Source organism: Theropithecus gelada, chromosome 18, assembly GCF_003255815.1.
Source record: "Theropithecus gelada isolate Dixy chromosome 18, Tgel_1.0, whole genome shotgun sequence".
Taxonomy (NCBI): domain Eukaryota; kingdom Metazoa; phylum Chordata; class Mammalia; order Primates; family Cercopithecidae; genus Theropithecus; species Theropithecus gelada.
The window spans coordinates 5,024,274-5,039,936 of record NC_037686.1 but is presented as its reverse complement, the minus strand read 5'-3'; the positions used below and the strand labels follow the sequence as shown (position 1 = coordinate 5,039,936).

At 48.1% G+C, this 15,663-nt stretch overlaps 1 protein-coding gene and 1 pseudogene across 4 annotated transcripts in view; both read left to right on the top strand.

Moving 5' to 3' along the window:
- The window catches only part of PTPRM (protein tyrosine phosphatase, receptor type M), an 840,737-nt gene extending 832,062 nt beyond the window's left edge, over positions 1-8,675 (top strand). For 2 of the 4 annotated variants that reach the window (XM_025365055.1, XM_025365057.1), the window contains one exon: positions 7,925-8,675. In XM_025365055.1, the coding sequence (XP_025220840.1) occupies positions 7,925-7,978 (54 nt within the window). In that variant the 3' untranslated portion in view covers positions 7,979-8,675. The remainder of the gene's footprint in view (positions 1-7,924) is intronic. The other 2 variants (XM_025365054.1, XM_025365058.1) reach the window with 2 other exon arrangements.
- Positions 8,676-13,690: 5,015 nt separating this feature from the next.
- On the top strand, positions 13,691-15,328 carry LOC112611546 (annotated as a pseudogene).
- The last annotated feature ends 335 nt before the right edge of the window (positions 15,329-15,663 follow it).

Genomic DNA, 15,663 nt, shown 5'->3' with positions numbered 1-15,663 from the left:
TAAAGGGGCATGTGCCTGACTGGTTTCTTATTTTTATGTCTTTAGAGATGGAGTTTTGCTATTTTTCCCAGGCTGGTCTCAAACTCCTGGCCTGAAGCAGTCCTCCTGCCTCAGCCTCTCAAAATGCTGGGATTACAGGCATGAGCCACGGTGCCTGGCCTGGCATCTTATCTTAGTTCCACGCCATTCTACACCTATTTCTCAGCCTCTGTTCTATGTGCAGCATCACTGGACATGATGCAAGAAGAGTAGAAGATATGGTCTCTCCCACATGGAGCTTAGAACTCACTGGAGACGCAAAAGTCCTCCCTGAACCTCAGTTTTCTCATCTGTAAAGTGGGAATAAGAATATTAAGCCTTGCCAAGCGCGGTGGCTCACCAGCACTTAGGGAGGCCAAAGTGGGCGGATCACCTGAGATCAGGAGTTTGAGACCAGCCTGGCCAACCAACATGGTGAAACCCTGTCTTTACTAAAAATATAAAAATTAGCCAGGGTGTGGTGGCAGGCACTTGTAAACCCAGATATTTGGGAGGCTGAGGCGGGAGAATCACTTGAACTCAGAGGCAGAGGTTGCAGTGAGCTGAGATCGCACCGTTGCACTCCAGCCTGGATGACAGAGCAAGACTCCTTCTCAAAAAAAAAAAAAGGAATATTAATTCAGTCACAAAAGGCCACATATTCTATGATTCCTTGTCTGTGAAATGTTCAAAGCAGACAAATCCATGAGACAGAAAGTAGAGTAGTGGTTGCTGAGGGCTGGGGGAGAGGGAGATGGGGTGACCGCCAGTAGGCGCAGGGTTTCTTTCTAAGGCGATGGGAATGTTTCAGACTTAGATGGTGTACAAGTCTAAATATACTGAAAACCACTGAACTGTGTTAAAATACAAAATTACAACACACTTAATTTGAAGATCTAATTGGCTTGTATGAGTGACCCTAGAATCAGGCAAGGTGTCATTCTGTAAAATAGAACGAGGGCTCCAAGGAGCTGCTTGGAGGAGCAGCTTTCTAGAGAAGAGGAGGCTGCTTTCTAGGCAGAAAAGGGCTTGGGAAGGCAGAGGCAGGGAACACAAAGCAGACTGGTTGTTTCAAACTTCCTTCCATCACAGGATTAAAACAGGGGCTGCTTTATCACGGTAGCTTGGGAACACCGGCCTGCTTCTGACTGGTTCTGCACTTCTCCTGATGTTCCAGAAGCTGCCCTGTTTCAAAGTTCAGTTGGATGGCGGCGTGGCACTTAGCACGAGGAACTCCGTTCTGGTTTGGTCTAGTCTATCAGGGCCTCATCCAAGCAGTGGCCTCCCATGAATTTTATTTTACAACTATATCCCTTAAAGGAGCCAGTTTTATGATATGTGAATTATATCTCAACAAAGCTGTTGTTTTTTAAAAAGTAACATCAGAAACAACAAAAAAGAATACTATTCACAGGAGGCTACGGGGCTTTTCTGTTTAGGGAACTCGTCTGGAGAGTTACTTGTTACACTCAGTCATTTTCACAAAAGCCGGGGGAGGTGCTGCCGCTGCACCCCCTTTACAAAGAAGTCCAGCATTTCGTCATTCGTGCAAGCCAAATCCGGACCCCAATCCCTCCTCCCAGCTCCAAGCCTGCTGATGTTCAGCTACCCCAAAAGGAGCCCCCCAACCTGTCTCCCAGCCTGGAGGCTGGACACCAGCGGGGCTCTCGGGGTTCATAATGGGTGGAAAAGGCAAGGGAAAAAACCAACAACTAAAAGCCATTGGACGAAAATTCCAAATGGAATGTAGCCGGATATGCAGTCCCACCCCACCTGGGAGTCTGACAGGGAGGGGCCCATAGGAAGGTGATGGTCATAACCCCTCCCTGGGTTGATTTGTTACTGAGTTGCCGGGAGAATCCAGGAGAAAGGGTGGTAAAGCAGTGTGTGCTCTCGCACTGGGAAAAAGAGGGCACAGGTAAGTGTAGGGGACTTGGGAACAGGGCAGAGCTCCATCAGTGTGTGTGCTAGCTTCATCTCAGACCAGGTGTAACGGGAACAGCCCCGTCCACCCCCACATGCCTTGTAAGATTCAGAAAAGAACGTGTCCCTCGTGGTTCTCAAGCCTGGCTGCCCATTGAAGTCACCTGGGAGCTTTAGAACGATTCTCATCCCTGGGCCCACCCAGTGACTGATTCGATTGGTCAGAGGCCTGGCTGCAGCAGCCAAGTGTTAAAAGACCCCGTGAGTCTCTCGTGCAGCCTAGCTTAAGAACCGTGTCTGCTCTAGACGCGCTTTCAGCCCAGGCTGCGCATGAGAATCTGCCTCTCCGCCTGCCACTCCTGGGGGAACTTTCAGAAATACCAGTGCCCCAGCCCACTTCAGCCAGAAGCTCTGGGATGGAGCCCTCGCCAGGCAGGATGGACGTGCCACAGGGCTGAGAAAGTTGGTTTGGAGGGTCCCCGGGGCTTTCCCTTCCCTGCAGTGCCACTGCGGCGGTGCGGCGTGTTCACAGCTCGCTGCCCGTCCCCCTCCATCCCACTTACTCCAGAGCCAGCCCCGTCCCGATCTGCGCATCTGCTGCCCAGGTCCAAGTTGCCCTCTCTGTAACTGAGAGCTGACCCTGCAGACTCAGCCTCGCCTCCCCTTTAGTAAGCCAGCAGTGGACTCACCTACAAAATACAATGTGGTGTGGGGCCTACAGCTCTCGCCCTTGTGCCACCACCTGGTGTGTATAGGCTGCCCCTCAGTAGCTCTCGCTGTGAAATTTGCAGCCAGTTTAACAGGCTGTGCACGTGTGTGTGCACGTGTTGGTGTGGGGAGTGCAGGAGCTGAGTGGAATCAGAGCTGAGCTAGGGTCCCCAATCCACACTCCAGGCACCTTGAATCCACCCATAGTCAGTCTTCCTGCACTCTTGAGGAAGGTTTGTAATAATTTTTGCTAATACCCCATTCCCTCTCCCCACCCCCAGATTCCACTTGCCCAGCCCGTGCCCCACACTCAGCACCAGCCAAGCCTGGCTCACAGGAGTTGCCCAGTGAGCACTGCTGAGTGACTGAGCATTCTCTGCAGCCAGACCCGATTCCAACCTGAGGCACCCTTTGCTGTCCTCTCCAACCTAGGGGAGGTTGTGGCTGTGCTCAGCAGGGCCTCAATAAGGAACTGGGCGTGGATTTTGCAGGGGGCTTTGGTGAAGAAAGTTCTACCTATGTATTTTAAAGATAGAGTGGAAAGGAATGAGCCATTCATCATTCCAGGGGCATGCTGCTGTCTCGCTGAGCAGGGATGTGAATTTATTGGTCTCCTTGGCACAGAGTGGCCACAGCCTGGCTGGGAACACTGAACTGAAGGATCCCACCACGGTAATAGGGCCCAGCCAGCCTTCCTGGCAGAACATCACGCAGAAGAATTTTTCCAGCCCGAAGGATCTGTCAGTACAGGGTCCAGCCAAAATCGTGGAGCTTGCCTTACTTTCAAAAGCAACCAGGCCAGCGGTGGAGGCTATTCTCTCTGAATCTTTGGAGGCCGTTGACGTGCTGTTTGAAGTGCCCATGCTGGCCGCCAGCCTGAGTTCCTTAGACACAGGCAGCCTGCGCAGACAACAACAGGGCTGGGGCCCCTGATGGAGGCCCCCAACGTCGCCCACTGGTGTGCTGGCCTCGTGATGCCCTCACCAAGCGAGCCAGTGGCTTTTAACAGCAAACCTCAATTTCCAGCTCCCTTGCAGGTTTTGCTTTCTCCCGCTCATAGGTCCAGGAAGTCTGATCGGGAGCGAGGCCAGTGTCAGGGGCCTTGGTGAGGAATAGCAGCAGGTCGCCCTGGTTATGGTCTGACCCAAGGATGTGAGGAGGAGCAGGCCAGGCTCCCACCTGAGTCCCTACTCAGGGCACCTCCTCATGCCTGAAGCCAGCTAATGTCGCCCAAAGTGGAGCACTCAGGACCAAGGCGTAAACGTTCCTTTTTCCCCTGGAGCACAGGGATGGCTCATGTGGCTTAATTATACCGTTCAAAAGCAAGTGAGCTGAGAGAGGAAACTGCAGAAGACAGGCCTGTACCTGGTGATCAAATGTAATCAGTTTCCAGTGTCGGAAGATTCAGGCATTTACCCAGGTGCTTGGGGGAGGGGGCACAGCGATTTATGGTCTTCCTTCTCCTTCCCCTTATTTTTCTGATTCAGAAACCAGTCATCACAGAATCTATGGGGACTGGCCGCTTGCTCAGGAAGGATAAGGTGGGAGAGGGAGAATTCATTTTGAAAATTACAGTCATGCCTGAGACAGGGCAGCTTCGGTGACTTCCAAGCAGCAGCTCCTTCGAAGCGAAGCCCAAAATCCCTCCTGAGTTTCCAGCCTGTGTTGTGGCCTGAGGGCTGCAGCCCCATCTCCCCACTAGGTGCATTTTAATATGTTAAAAGGATGGCTCTGAGTAGGCACTGAAATGAATTGCACAATTAGGCTTGTATAAAATCATTTTTATGCGGTAAGGGATTGGACCATGTAGATTTCCATTACAAAAAAAATGGTTCCTGTGATTCACAAAAGCGGAGAAATGACGGGAGCACTTCATAGCCAACATGTCAGCCTGGTGATCTGACAACGTGGCCTTTTGGAATTTTGAAATTCAAATTATCTGTTTTAAATATTTTGAAAATAAAAGTATCAAATTCTGAAATAATAAATACTAGAATATGAATCAGAAATCTGATTTGCCTAGGGCAAGTAATAATTTTTTCCAGTTAAAAAGTTAAAAAAAACTTCTATCTTTGTTGGCATTTCATTGTGTATGGAAAAAGTGGTCTATTTAAGGGAAATGACAGGCTAGCAAAATATTTGTTATTTGCACCAGGAGATAATTTTAGGAACACCTTCTCATATGTCATCAGACTTACTTTAAAGGCAAACCAAGTCCTAAAGTTCTAAATTGAGAAAGCTGGAAGGGAACCTTAAATGTGATCCAACCCCCTGTTTTATGACCAGAGGGGACTGGATTAGCCAGGATCTCGGGGATGGTTAATAGGACCTAAGGCTCCTGGTCAGTGTGGAGCACCATGACTCTCTAAAAAGCAGAGAACAACTGGATTCATGTTTCCTATGTCAGAGTCTGCCCAGTTCCGGTCCCACCTGAGCCCTTGATAGACACTAAAGGTAGGATTCACATCATGGAATAAGCATTTTTAATAAGGCTTTATTGGAATATAATATGTATACCATAACATTTCCACTTTTAGATGGAAACAATAGACACTGGGAACTCCAAAAGCAGGGAGGAGAGGTTGAAAAATTACCTACTGGGTATAACGTTCAGTTGTAATCAGTTTCCAGTGTTTTGCATTCCTACCAGCTGTGTAATGCAATATGAACATTCATTTGGGGGGTGAATACCCTAGAAGCCCACTCCCCACCATTACATGTATAATACCTGTGTAACAAATAAGCACATGTACCCCAAATAAAAAAAAAATCCCCTTTTAAAGTATGTCATTCACTGGTTTTCAGTATATTCACAGAGTTATGCAACCATCGCCACAATCCAAATGTTTAACATTTCCATCACCCCCTTAGTCCCCTCAAAGAAATCCTAGACCTACTTGTAGCCACTCCCCGTTACTCACTTCCAGGCTCTGGCAACCACCCATTGGCTTCCGGTCTTTATAGATTTGCATATGCTGGGCGTTTCATGGAAAAGGAGTGTGTGCCCTTTCAAATCTGATTTCTTTCACTCAGCAGATTCATCCATGCTTCAATTCATCCACGTTGTAGCATGTATTAGTACTTCATTCCTTTTCATAGCCAAGTAATATTTCACTTTATGGCTATACTGCATTTTATTGATGTACATTTGAGTTGTTTACCTTTGTTGGCTGTTGGGAATAATGCTCTGTGAACATTTGTTTACAAAGTTTTGGTGTAGACATACGTTTTCAGTTTCCTTAGTTGTATACCTAGTAGTAGAATTGCTGGGTCCTATGGGAATTCTGTGTTTAACCTTTTGAGGAGCTGTCAGACGGTCTTCCAAAGTGGCTGTGCCATTTGACATTCCCTCCAGCTGTGTATGAGGGTTCGCTTTCTCCACGCCCTCGCTAACACCTGTGATTTTCTTGCCACTGATGTTAATCTCGTGGCACTGTCAGTGATTGAAATGATCTCCTTGTTCTCTGTCTTTGCCTCTGGATCGTGACCTCCCAGAGAACTGACTGTGTCATAAAACCCCCAGTCTCTAGCAGTACATGTGTATTGAGTTGGATCATATGCTGCTTGTCTTCATGTGTACATGCGGCCGACTTAGACTCTCAGCTGTGTCAGTTCTGAGCTAGAGACTGTTACATTACACAAAGAGGGATAAACTATGGCCCTTGTCCTCAAATAAATAGGTTAGACTACTACTGGGGTATTTACAGAACAGTGTAGGTGAAGAAAAGGAAATTTCAGTGACAAATTAGGAGGCACTTAAGAAATACTAGACATTTTCAATTAATTTGGCAAAATGAAAAATAATAGATGCGTTTCCTTGGTTGTGGCTGTGATGGGTAGAGACGGTGGTGCTGAACCTCGCTCGCACATGTGGAAGCTTGTCTCCGCCAAAGGTGGAAGAGAGCCTTCCATTTGCGGAGGCGCTCTCCGGGGCCGGGCTCCTGCCAGGTGGCAGGCAGAGGCTTCCTCAAGCCATGTGTCCCGCTGCTGGGTTCAGAGACCACTCCCAGGCTTGGTTCTGTCAGCACACTCCATGCATACAGGTGCAGAATGCTCTCCCCGGCCACCCGAGACCACACCTCAGCCAGGACCTTGTGCAGGGCTTGCTCAGGCCAAGGTACATGATCCAGGAAAGCTGAACTCAAGAAAAATGAATCCAATGCTGGGTGCGGTGGCTGATGCTGATAGTCCCAGCTAATCAGGAGGCTGAGGTGGGAGGATTGCCTGAGGCCAGGAGTTCGAGGCTGCGATGAGCCATGATTGTGCCACCACCCTCCAGCTTGGGTGACAAAGGGCCCTGTTTCTTTAAAAAAAAAAAAAAAAGAAAGAAAGCTAGGAGGGAGAAATTAATTCCCTGCCTGATGAAGAACTGATCTGTGGGTCCCAGAGGATCTCGAACATTTCCCCTTCTGTACCTTTCCTCGTCCTGTTGCCTCTACCTGGAATGCCTGTTTTAAGTAACTGGTGAGGATGGCCATATACTATATCCAAACTAGGGCACTTTGAGAGTGAAAGAGGATTATGCCAAGACAACAGGCAGAAGCCAGGACCGTCCAGGGCAAACCAAGGCTGCTTCCACACTCCATGCATCAGTTCCATCCTCTGGGGAAGGTGCTCTCCACCTACTTCCCACTGCCATCTTCCCTGAGAAGACCTGCCCTCCCCTGAGCCCACCGCACATGATAGGGACCATTCCGCCTCGTGTGTTGTCATTGGGTTACCTGTCTCATCCTCCTCACTGGATCATGGACTTCTCAAAATCAGGGACCAGGTCAAGCGGCTTGGTATTCAGGAGGTGCTGATGAAATTCTCATGAGATTGAGGAATTCCTACAGACTGAAAGTCAAAGGTAAAACTGGATCACGCGTAAGGCCTCGTCTAGGTACCAAGGGCCTTGTGAGAGATGGCACGAAGGCATTTCCTCAAGCACTCGTTACCTTTTCTTCTATCCCTGACCCTCCTGCACGAAGCTCAGTATGTTGATATCCTGGAAATCACATGTGTGGACAAACATATTTAGAGTTCCCAGTGTCCAGAACCTTCTGGGAATTCTAGCCAGCACAGGTAGCAAAATACCTTTCACCCAGCATTGTGGAGAGCATCTCCAAACAGTGAATGTCTCTGGAGTTCAGAACCATGACTTTCTGATTCGTGTCTAATTCAAATGCTTCCCAGATTGATGTCTTCCCATTAAGACCCTACTCTACAGTAATTGCTTTACTAGGAACAGCGTTGAGATATTCTTGAGCTGACACTTTCCCCTCCTGTTTTCCAGGATCAGTACAAGTTCTGCTACGAGGTGGCCCTGGAATACTTGAATTCTGGCTGATGGCGTAAACAGCTCTGCAAACAATCCCTTTCATACCACAAAGCCAAGACGTTCCGTGGTATTTGTGCAGAAGAGATGAAGACTTCTCAATATGCTTATTTTGCTTTGCATAATTGGCTCTTTTTAAGAGCCCAAGAAAGTGTTTCTAAAACTGCTTGCACTGCCCAACCCCAGTAATGCTGCTGCCTGACAGAAACACACACACAGCCACAGTCGCCAAATCCCGTACTCCTTGCCACCGGCTTCCTAGAGCAGCGTAGACATCTGGTAAACTGAAGAGCACAACTATATTCTTATGAAGGAATTTGTACCTTTGGGGTATTATTTTGTGGCCCGTGACCCTCGTTATTGTTACAGCTGAGTGTGTTTTTGTTCTGTGGAGAATGCTGTCTGGCATTATGATAACATATTATTTTAGGTAATATTTGTACTTTAACATGTTGCATAATATATGCTTATGTAGCTTTCCAGGACTAACAGATAAATGTGTAATGAACAAAGACATGTTGTATGAGTTGTCGTTTCTATCAGATTTGTATTGTTTCCAAGGGAAAAGCTTGGGGGAGGACTCAGTTCACAAAATGCAAAACTCGACGATCGGATTCACGGACCTAGAGCTTTTCCGTGTGTTTATATTGTAAATATTTTTGATTTCATCAAATTATTTATTCATTAAAAGAAATTTTTGTGAAGCACAGTGAGTGACAGTCATTTTTCTTGAGGCCTGGAAACGATTTTCTGTATGATGTTACTTTATGTGAATTCTCAACTCAATAAATGATGACCCGTAAGCAGCCGTGGCATGTTCCTGGTGTCCCAGCGCACAGGCGGTGGAGGCCGCACCCGTCACGCCAGCGCACAGGGGGAGAGAGTGTGGCCGGGGCCTGTTTGTCGGAGCAGGTAGAGTAGAGTTTTTTGAGAGAGTGTTCATCTCTCAAATGTTTTTTGAGAGCACTGGGACCGTCACAGTGGCCTGCCCTGGTGCGGAGGAGGCTCAGCCATGAACCTGCACCGTAGGGCATGAGCCCTGACCTTGTGGGGCAGCCAGGCCAGGGGCCATGGCGGGGACTTGCTAACTGGAGCATCCTCTTCCTTTCTCTGTTTCCCCTCAGTCTGCAGGGGATAATATCTCTCTTCTGTATGCCTCAGGCCAACCTAAGACTTACTGAGAGAACAGTTTGTAAAGGGTTAGAGAATCAGAGTGCATTTGAGGACGCCGAGCTGAACAAGTTCCCACCAGAAGGGAAAGATGGCCACACATGGAGAGATCAGCAGGGCTCCTACTCCGCGCCACCCCGGCTCTAGCGGCTGGCACAGAAGGCAGGTGCACGGTGGCCTTGCAGCTTGCATTTAGCTTGGGTTTTAGGCTGTGTTAATGATTGCCAAGAGCTGACAGAGACGAAGCTCTGTCGAACACCTCTTGTGAGCCAGACACCATGCAGAGCACCTTCCCGTGTGGTAGCACATGCTCCCAAAACACGAGCCAGGTACGATGACGAAACCCACCTGACAGGTGAAGAAACTCAAGCTGGAAAAGACTGAATCACCTGTCCAAAGTCACACTGGCTAGCAAGTGCCAGAAGCCTCCAGAGCCCATGGGAGGTGGAGGGGCAGCACCCTCAGTGCGGCAGAGGAGCAGAGTCCGCTAGTGCCAAGACAGGGACTGGCCTGCCACCCCCTGTGGAAAGTGGAGAGGCTGGAGGGCACTGTTCCTGCCTGCTCTGGGGATCTTGGTGACCAAAGACTTCAAGGGCAGAGGTTGCCCTCCAAGAGGACTGACCTGGATATCTGCATGTTAGACCTTTACTGCTTTGCTGTACCCTGAGCGATCTATATGCCCCGATTGGTGTAAGTTTCTCTAGACCCCTCTTTTAAACTGGGTGGGTGGGACTCTGTCCCCTAGGAAGAGCTGACTGCAGCAGACCTTCGAGTCTGCGCTCAGTGCCTCCCAAGCAGACTCCTCCTGGAGGATGGTCCCCGCCATCCCACCCAGTTCTCTTTGCTAAGCACCTAAAAGACTAGCCGGCTGCTATTTTTGTCTGTCCCTCATCCAAATGATTTCTCCAGGATATAGGAATAGGGATGAAGACGTATGGACCGCTGTACCCTTTGTGGGTGAATTTCGCCCTGACCAGGGGAGTGTGGTGAAGCCCTCGGCCCTCTCTGATGGTGGCGTGGCTCTGGGCTCCAGTCCCTCAGCCTGGGCACAAAGGCAGCTCATCTGAGCATGGCGAGGAAGTGATCTGAGATGCGCGAGTCTAATGACCCAGCCACTTCGCAATCGTTCCCTGCGTCATCATACCCCGGTCTCACATTGGAGCCACTTGTTTTCAATCTCTTGGATTTTTATCTTTCTTTCACTTATTTCACTTTTTAATGGAAATAGTGACAGAAACAAAGGCACAGGCATTTTGTGGCTTTTTCAGATTTCCCACGAGGCCTCGCAGCGTGATTGAGACCTGTTATTTCCAGTACACACAGAAAGTCTCTGCTCCTCGCAAGCAAGAGAAGCCACCCTCTTGGCTGAGAGTCCTCCTCTGTCTTCCTGCAGTGCTCTGGCTTCCCCTCTGTTGTGGCGTCCGGAACCCCCCACACACTTCAAAACCTGGGACTGCTCTGGCATCTGATGGTCCTGCCTCCGACTGCCTGGCACAGTCCTCCTCCAAGTCAGCTTCACAACAGCCCCTCACGATGCTTTTGTAACATGTCAGCACAGCAAGACTGAGGTGCGTTTCCAGGATTCCATTCTCTGTATATTTCCAGGTGGGGTGTGCTGCAGGGGCCGTTTGGTTAAGACATAGAGGCAGAAGGGAAACGGCAGCTGTATCGTTTTTACACTCAGGAGGTAGAGCAGCTGTGGGCCCCGCAGGTGAATAACAACAGTGTGAGCTCCCCCAGCTCTCTCCTAAGGGCCCTCCCACCTCTGCTCACTGGGTCAAACTCATGCCTGCATTATTAGGTTTTGTTAAGATACCGTACTGCCAGGACGAAAATGGGCATTAGTTACCTTCTGCTGAATAACAAATTGTCCCCAAAGTTGGAAACTTAACAATGAACATTTATTATGTCACAGCATTTCTGTGGGTCAGAAGTTCAGAAATGATTTAGTTGGATGATTCTGGCTCAAAGATCGCTCATGAGGTGGCCATCAGAATGGGTCAGGGCCGCAGTCATCTGAGAGCTTGACTGGAGCTGAAAATAAACTTCTAAGGTAGCTCACTCGCGGGCCTGGCAAAGTGTGACTGGCTGTTGATGGGCGGCCTCTGTTTCCCCCGATGTGGACCTGTCCACAGCTGCTTAACTGTCCCCACAGCATAATACTGGCTTCTTCCAGGGGTTCAGAAAGGACCAAGGCAGAAGCCACAATTTCTGATACGATCTAGCCTTGGAAATCATATACTGTCATTGCCACAATATTCTATAGTTTCAAAAGCTAGTCCTATTCACTATGGGAGGGGACTGCACAAATACCAGGGCATGGGGATCACTGGAGCCATCTGGGAGGTTGGCCACAACCTGCTGGGCAGCTTCAGACCTCCCACATCAGCCAGCACCTCAGCATCTGCAGGCTGGTTGGCTGGAGCATAGCAAATCTCATCCCTGGAACATCTGGCTTGCCAGTCAAAGCTCCCCCCGCATTCCATCCCCTCTGTCCTGCTGGGCATTTCCATCCTACCACCTTCTACTGCAGACAGCGCTCCAAGTCGTTTGTAGTATGCCCTAAGGAAACTTTATTCCATTGTAAATAAACTTGATTAACACAGGCTTGACTAACGAGGCTCTCTTTCCCTAAACTCCATGGAAATGCCCCCTCTGAAACTTTCTCAAATAGACGTAAGTCATTCTTTCATGTCTCAAAGATGTAATCAATTTCAACAACCACCCTCATACTCCACTTGAGCAGATGGCCACACCCTGCAGCCTGTCCCCTTGAACTGCCTGACCTCTGAAATCTTGAATAAACATGCCAAATTCTGACTCCAACCTCTTCAACTGCTAGCTTTCTCTTTGCCGTATTCTTTTATTCTTGTTCTTCGTATCTATGAAAATGCCTAGTCCAATCCTAAGTGCTGCACCCTTACCTTTTCTACAGAACAACCCGAGCTCCATGATGTATCACTTCAACCAGTTTTGCTAACACCCTCTCATGCCCTTGACACTTCATACTTCTGTAATATCCACTCTGCAAATGGTTAGTCTTAGAGAAACTTCCAGGACTTTTAATCTCAGACAAACTAGGGTAACAAAAACCAATTTACCCTCCTAAGTGTAAGAAATAACTGGGAAATATATATATATTTTAAAATGGTGTGCAAGATACTGAACATCAGGCAATGGAGGATAACCATCTCCAGGACACAGGAAACAAATTGGGTGACTCCTAGGATTGCGCAGCTTATGGCCTGAGGGAACTTCTAGAACACGGGTGCAGGGAGGGGAGATCCAGGTGGAGCCACATGGTTTCTCCTGTTTGAGGAGATAAGGCTGAAAGTCAAAAGGACCAAAGTGGCGAACATCTGCGGGGCAGAGTGTGAGACATACAGCTACGCAGAGAGAGAGTTCTAAAGATCTCAGAGCATCCCCCTCAAGTCTTTAGCTAAGTACTGATCACAACAAGCTTGTAAGGACATTACAAAAAAACAAAAAGATTAGAAGGAACAATACTCAGAGTTCACACAGGCCAGAATAGTTCCAACGACCCAAATTGAACTTCAAGAGATGAAAACTACAAAGCCTGAGAGATGTAGCAAGTGTAACTATGTTGTGGACTATACTAACCATCTGTTTCCTAATATAGCCTGAGGTGGCCTGGATCCAACGGGAACTAGGCCTGACACTCCCCAAATGCTTCCAGGAGGGGGCTTTCTGGAAGGTGACACCTCAGGCCAGGGTGCCCATGCCATGCTCACCTTGCTCTCAGTCCTACCTGCTTCTCTCCACCTCACACCTTTGCTCACCAGACCACCACAGGGGATCACCTGGCCACACACAGCAGCCTCCTGCCCCCAAAACTCAACACGAGCCCAGGGGGCTTTGAAAACTTGAACACCAGATTGCATCACCGGATCCCAAACCTGCTGATGGCTCCCGAGGGCTCTGGGAACATTCAAACTCCAAACTCCTCACCATGCCTAAGAGACCCTTCTGTGTCTCCAGCCTCGTCAGCCGATTACCCACTACATTCTGGCTCCTACCCACCCGTGAGAGCCCCCTCAGCCACCACGCCAGGTCAGACTCCACTGGGATGAGCCCCTGCTCCTCATCCTCTTTGGTGACTTTTGCCTCCTTGTCCTTATCATCTTCCCCATTGCCACCACTATGGCAGCTTCGGCTGCTGTCCAGCGGGGTGGCCCAGGCCACCAGCTTGGATAGCCCTGGGGCCCAGTGTGGCCGTGTTGGTGGTGCCCACTGTGTCAGGCAGTGGCAGGGTGGTATCCATAGTCCTGTCCCAGCTCAGCTGCGTGTCCAGGCCCAGTGCTGGTATAGGAGGCAGCAGCTGTAGACTAGGCAGCAGCAGGAAGCAACCTCTGCTTGCCCCTCCCCTCTGTATCAGGCTCATCCACTCATATAAGGACAACAGCAATGATTTCATATGCCCCATCTGCTTTGATATGATTGAAGAGGCATACATGACAAAATGTGGCCACAGCTTTTGCTATAAGTATATTCATCAGAGTTCGGAGGACAGTAATAGATGTAGCAAGTGTGACTATGTTGTGGACTATACTAACCATCTGTTTCCTAATTTGTTGGTGAACGAGCTCATTCTCAAATAGAAGCAAAGATCTAAGGAAAAGAGGTTCAAATTGGACCACTCAGTGAGTAGCACCAATGGCCACAGATGGTGAATATCTCAAGATTTGTTGGGAACTGACCAAGATAACCTTGATTTGGCCAATATCAACCTCATGTTGGAGCTACTAGTGCAGAAGAAGAAACAACTGGAAGCAGAATCACATACAGCCCAACTACAGAATCTTATACAATTCCTCAAGATTGCAAGAAGAAATAGGAGAGAACAACTGGGACAGTTCCAGAAGGAGCTACATGTTCTGGAAGAGGATATTAAAAGAGTGGAAGAAATGAGTGGCTTATATTCTCCTGTCAGTGAGAATAGCACAGAGCCTCAACTTGAAGCTCCTCCTGCGTCACACAGTAGCGTTATGGATTCCACAGGATATAGCCAACATCCAGGTTTCAGTGGCAGTTCTTAGACAAAGAAACAGCCTTGACATAACAGCACATTAACGTCAAAATGAAAATGGCCCACTGCTCATTTTGAAGACCTGGAGCAGTGTTACTTTTCTACAAGGATGTCTCACGTCTCAGATGATAGTCGAACTGCCAGCCAATTGGATGAATTTCAGAAATGCTTGTCCAAGGTTACTCAGTATAAATCGGTACAAACTTTAACCACATTATCATGCCCTAGTGATCTCTGTAATGATTCCAGGATAGTCTCTGGTATTGAATTTGACCAGGATTGTGACTATTTTGCAATTGCTGAGGTTACAATGAAGATTAAAGTCTATGAATATGGCACAGTCATCCAGGATGCAGTGGATATTCATTACCGTGTGAATGAAATGACCTCAATTCCAAAATCAGCTGTATCAGTTGGAGTAGTTACCATAAGAATCTGTTAGCTAGCAGTGATTATGAAGGCATTGTTATCCTATGGGATGGATTCACAGGACAGAGGTCAAAGGTCTAACAGGAGCATGAGAAGAGGTGTGGAAGTGTTTAATTTGATGGACCCTAAACTCCTGACTTTGGGTTCTGATGATGTAAAAGTGAAGCTGTGATCTACCGGTCTGGACAACTCAGTGGCAAGCGTTGCGGCAAAGGCTGATGTGTGCTGTGCTAAATTCAGCCTCTCTTCCAGATGCCATTTGGCTTTTGGCTGTGCGGATCACTGTGTCCACTACTGTGATCTTTGTAACACTAAACAGCCAATCGTGGTATTCAAAGGACACTGAAAAGCAGTCTCCCGTGCAAAGTTTGTGAGTGGTGAGGCTAACACTGTGGAATGTAGGGAAACTGTACTGCCCACATTCCTTCAAGGGTCATATCAGTGAAAAATATTTTGTAGGCCTTGCTTCCCGTGGAGAGTATATAGCTTGTGGAAGTGAGAACAACTCTCTGAACCTATACTATAAAGGACTTTCTAAGACTTTGCTAACTTTTAAGTTTGATACAGTCACAAGTGTTCTGGACAAAGGCCGAAAAGAAGATGATACAAATGAATTTGTTAGTGCCACATGCTGGAGGGCACAACCAGATGCAGAGTTCAGCGTGCAGATTGCTGCTAACAGTGAGGGTACAATTAAGGTGCTAGAATTGGTATGAAGGGTTTACTCAAGTCTAATTGTGCTTGACCCTGCTGAAATACATCTGCAGCTGACAGTGAGAGAAGAAACAGAAAATGTCATGCGATGTCTCTCCCCAGAGTCATTATGGGTTTTGGATTTGTTCTATTTTTTCTTTTTCTCTTTTTCCTCCTCTGTGACCTTTGGGACATGGGGAATACCCAGTGAACTCTGCACCATCAGTGTCACTCCACGGACATTGCTACTGTTGGTGTTGTGGTTGTGGTTACCTAATTTTTGTGATAGGGAAACACATTCTTTTACATAAAAATAAATAGCAAAAAAGTTTATTGAGCTACAAATAAATGTATATAT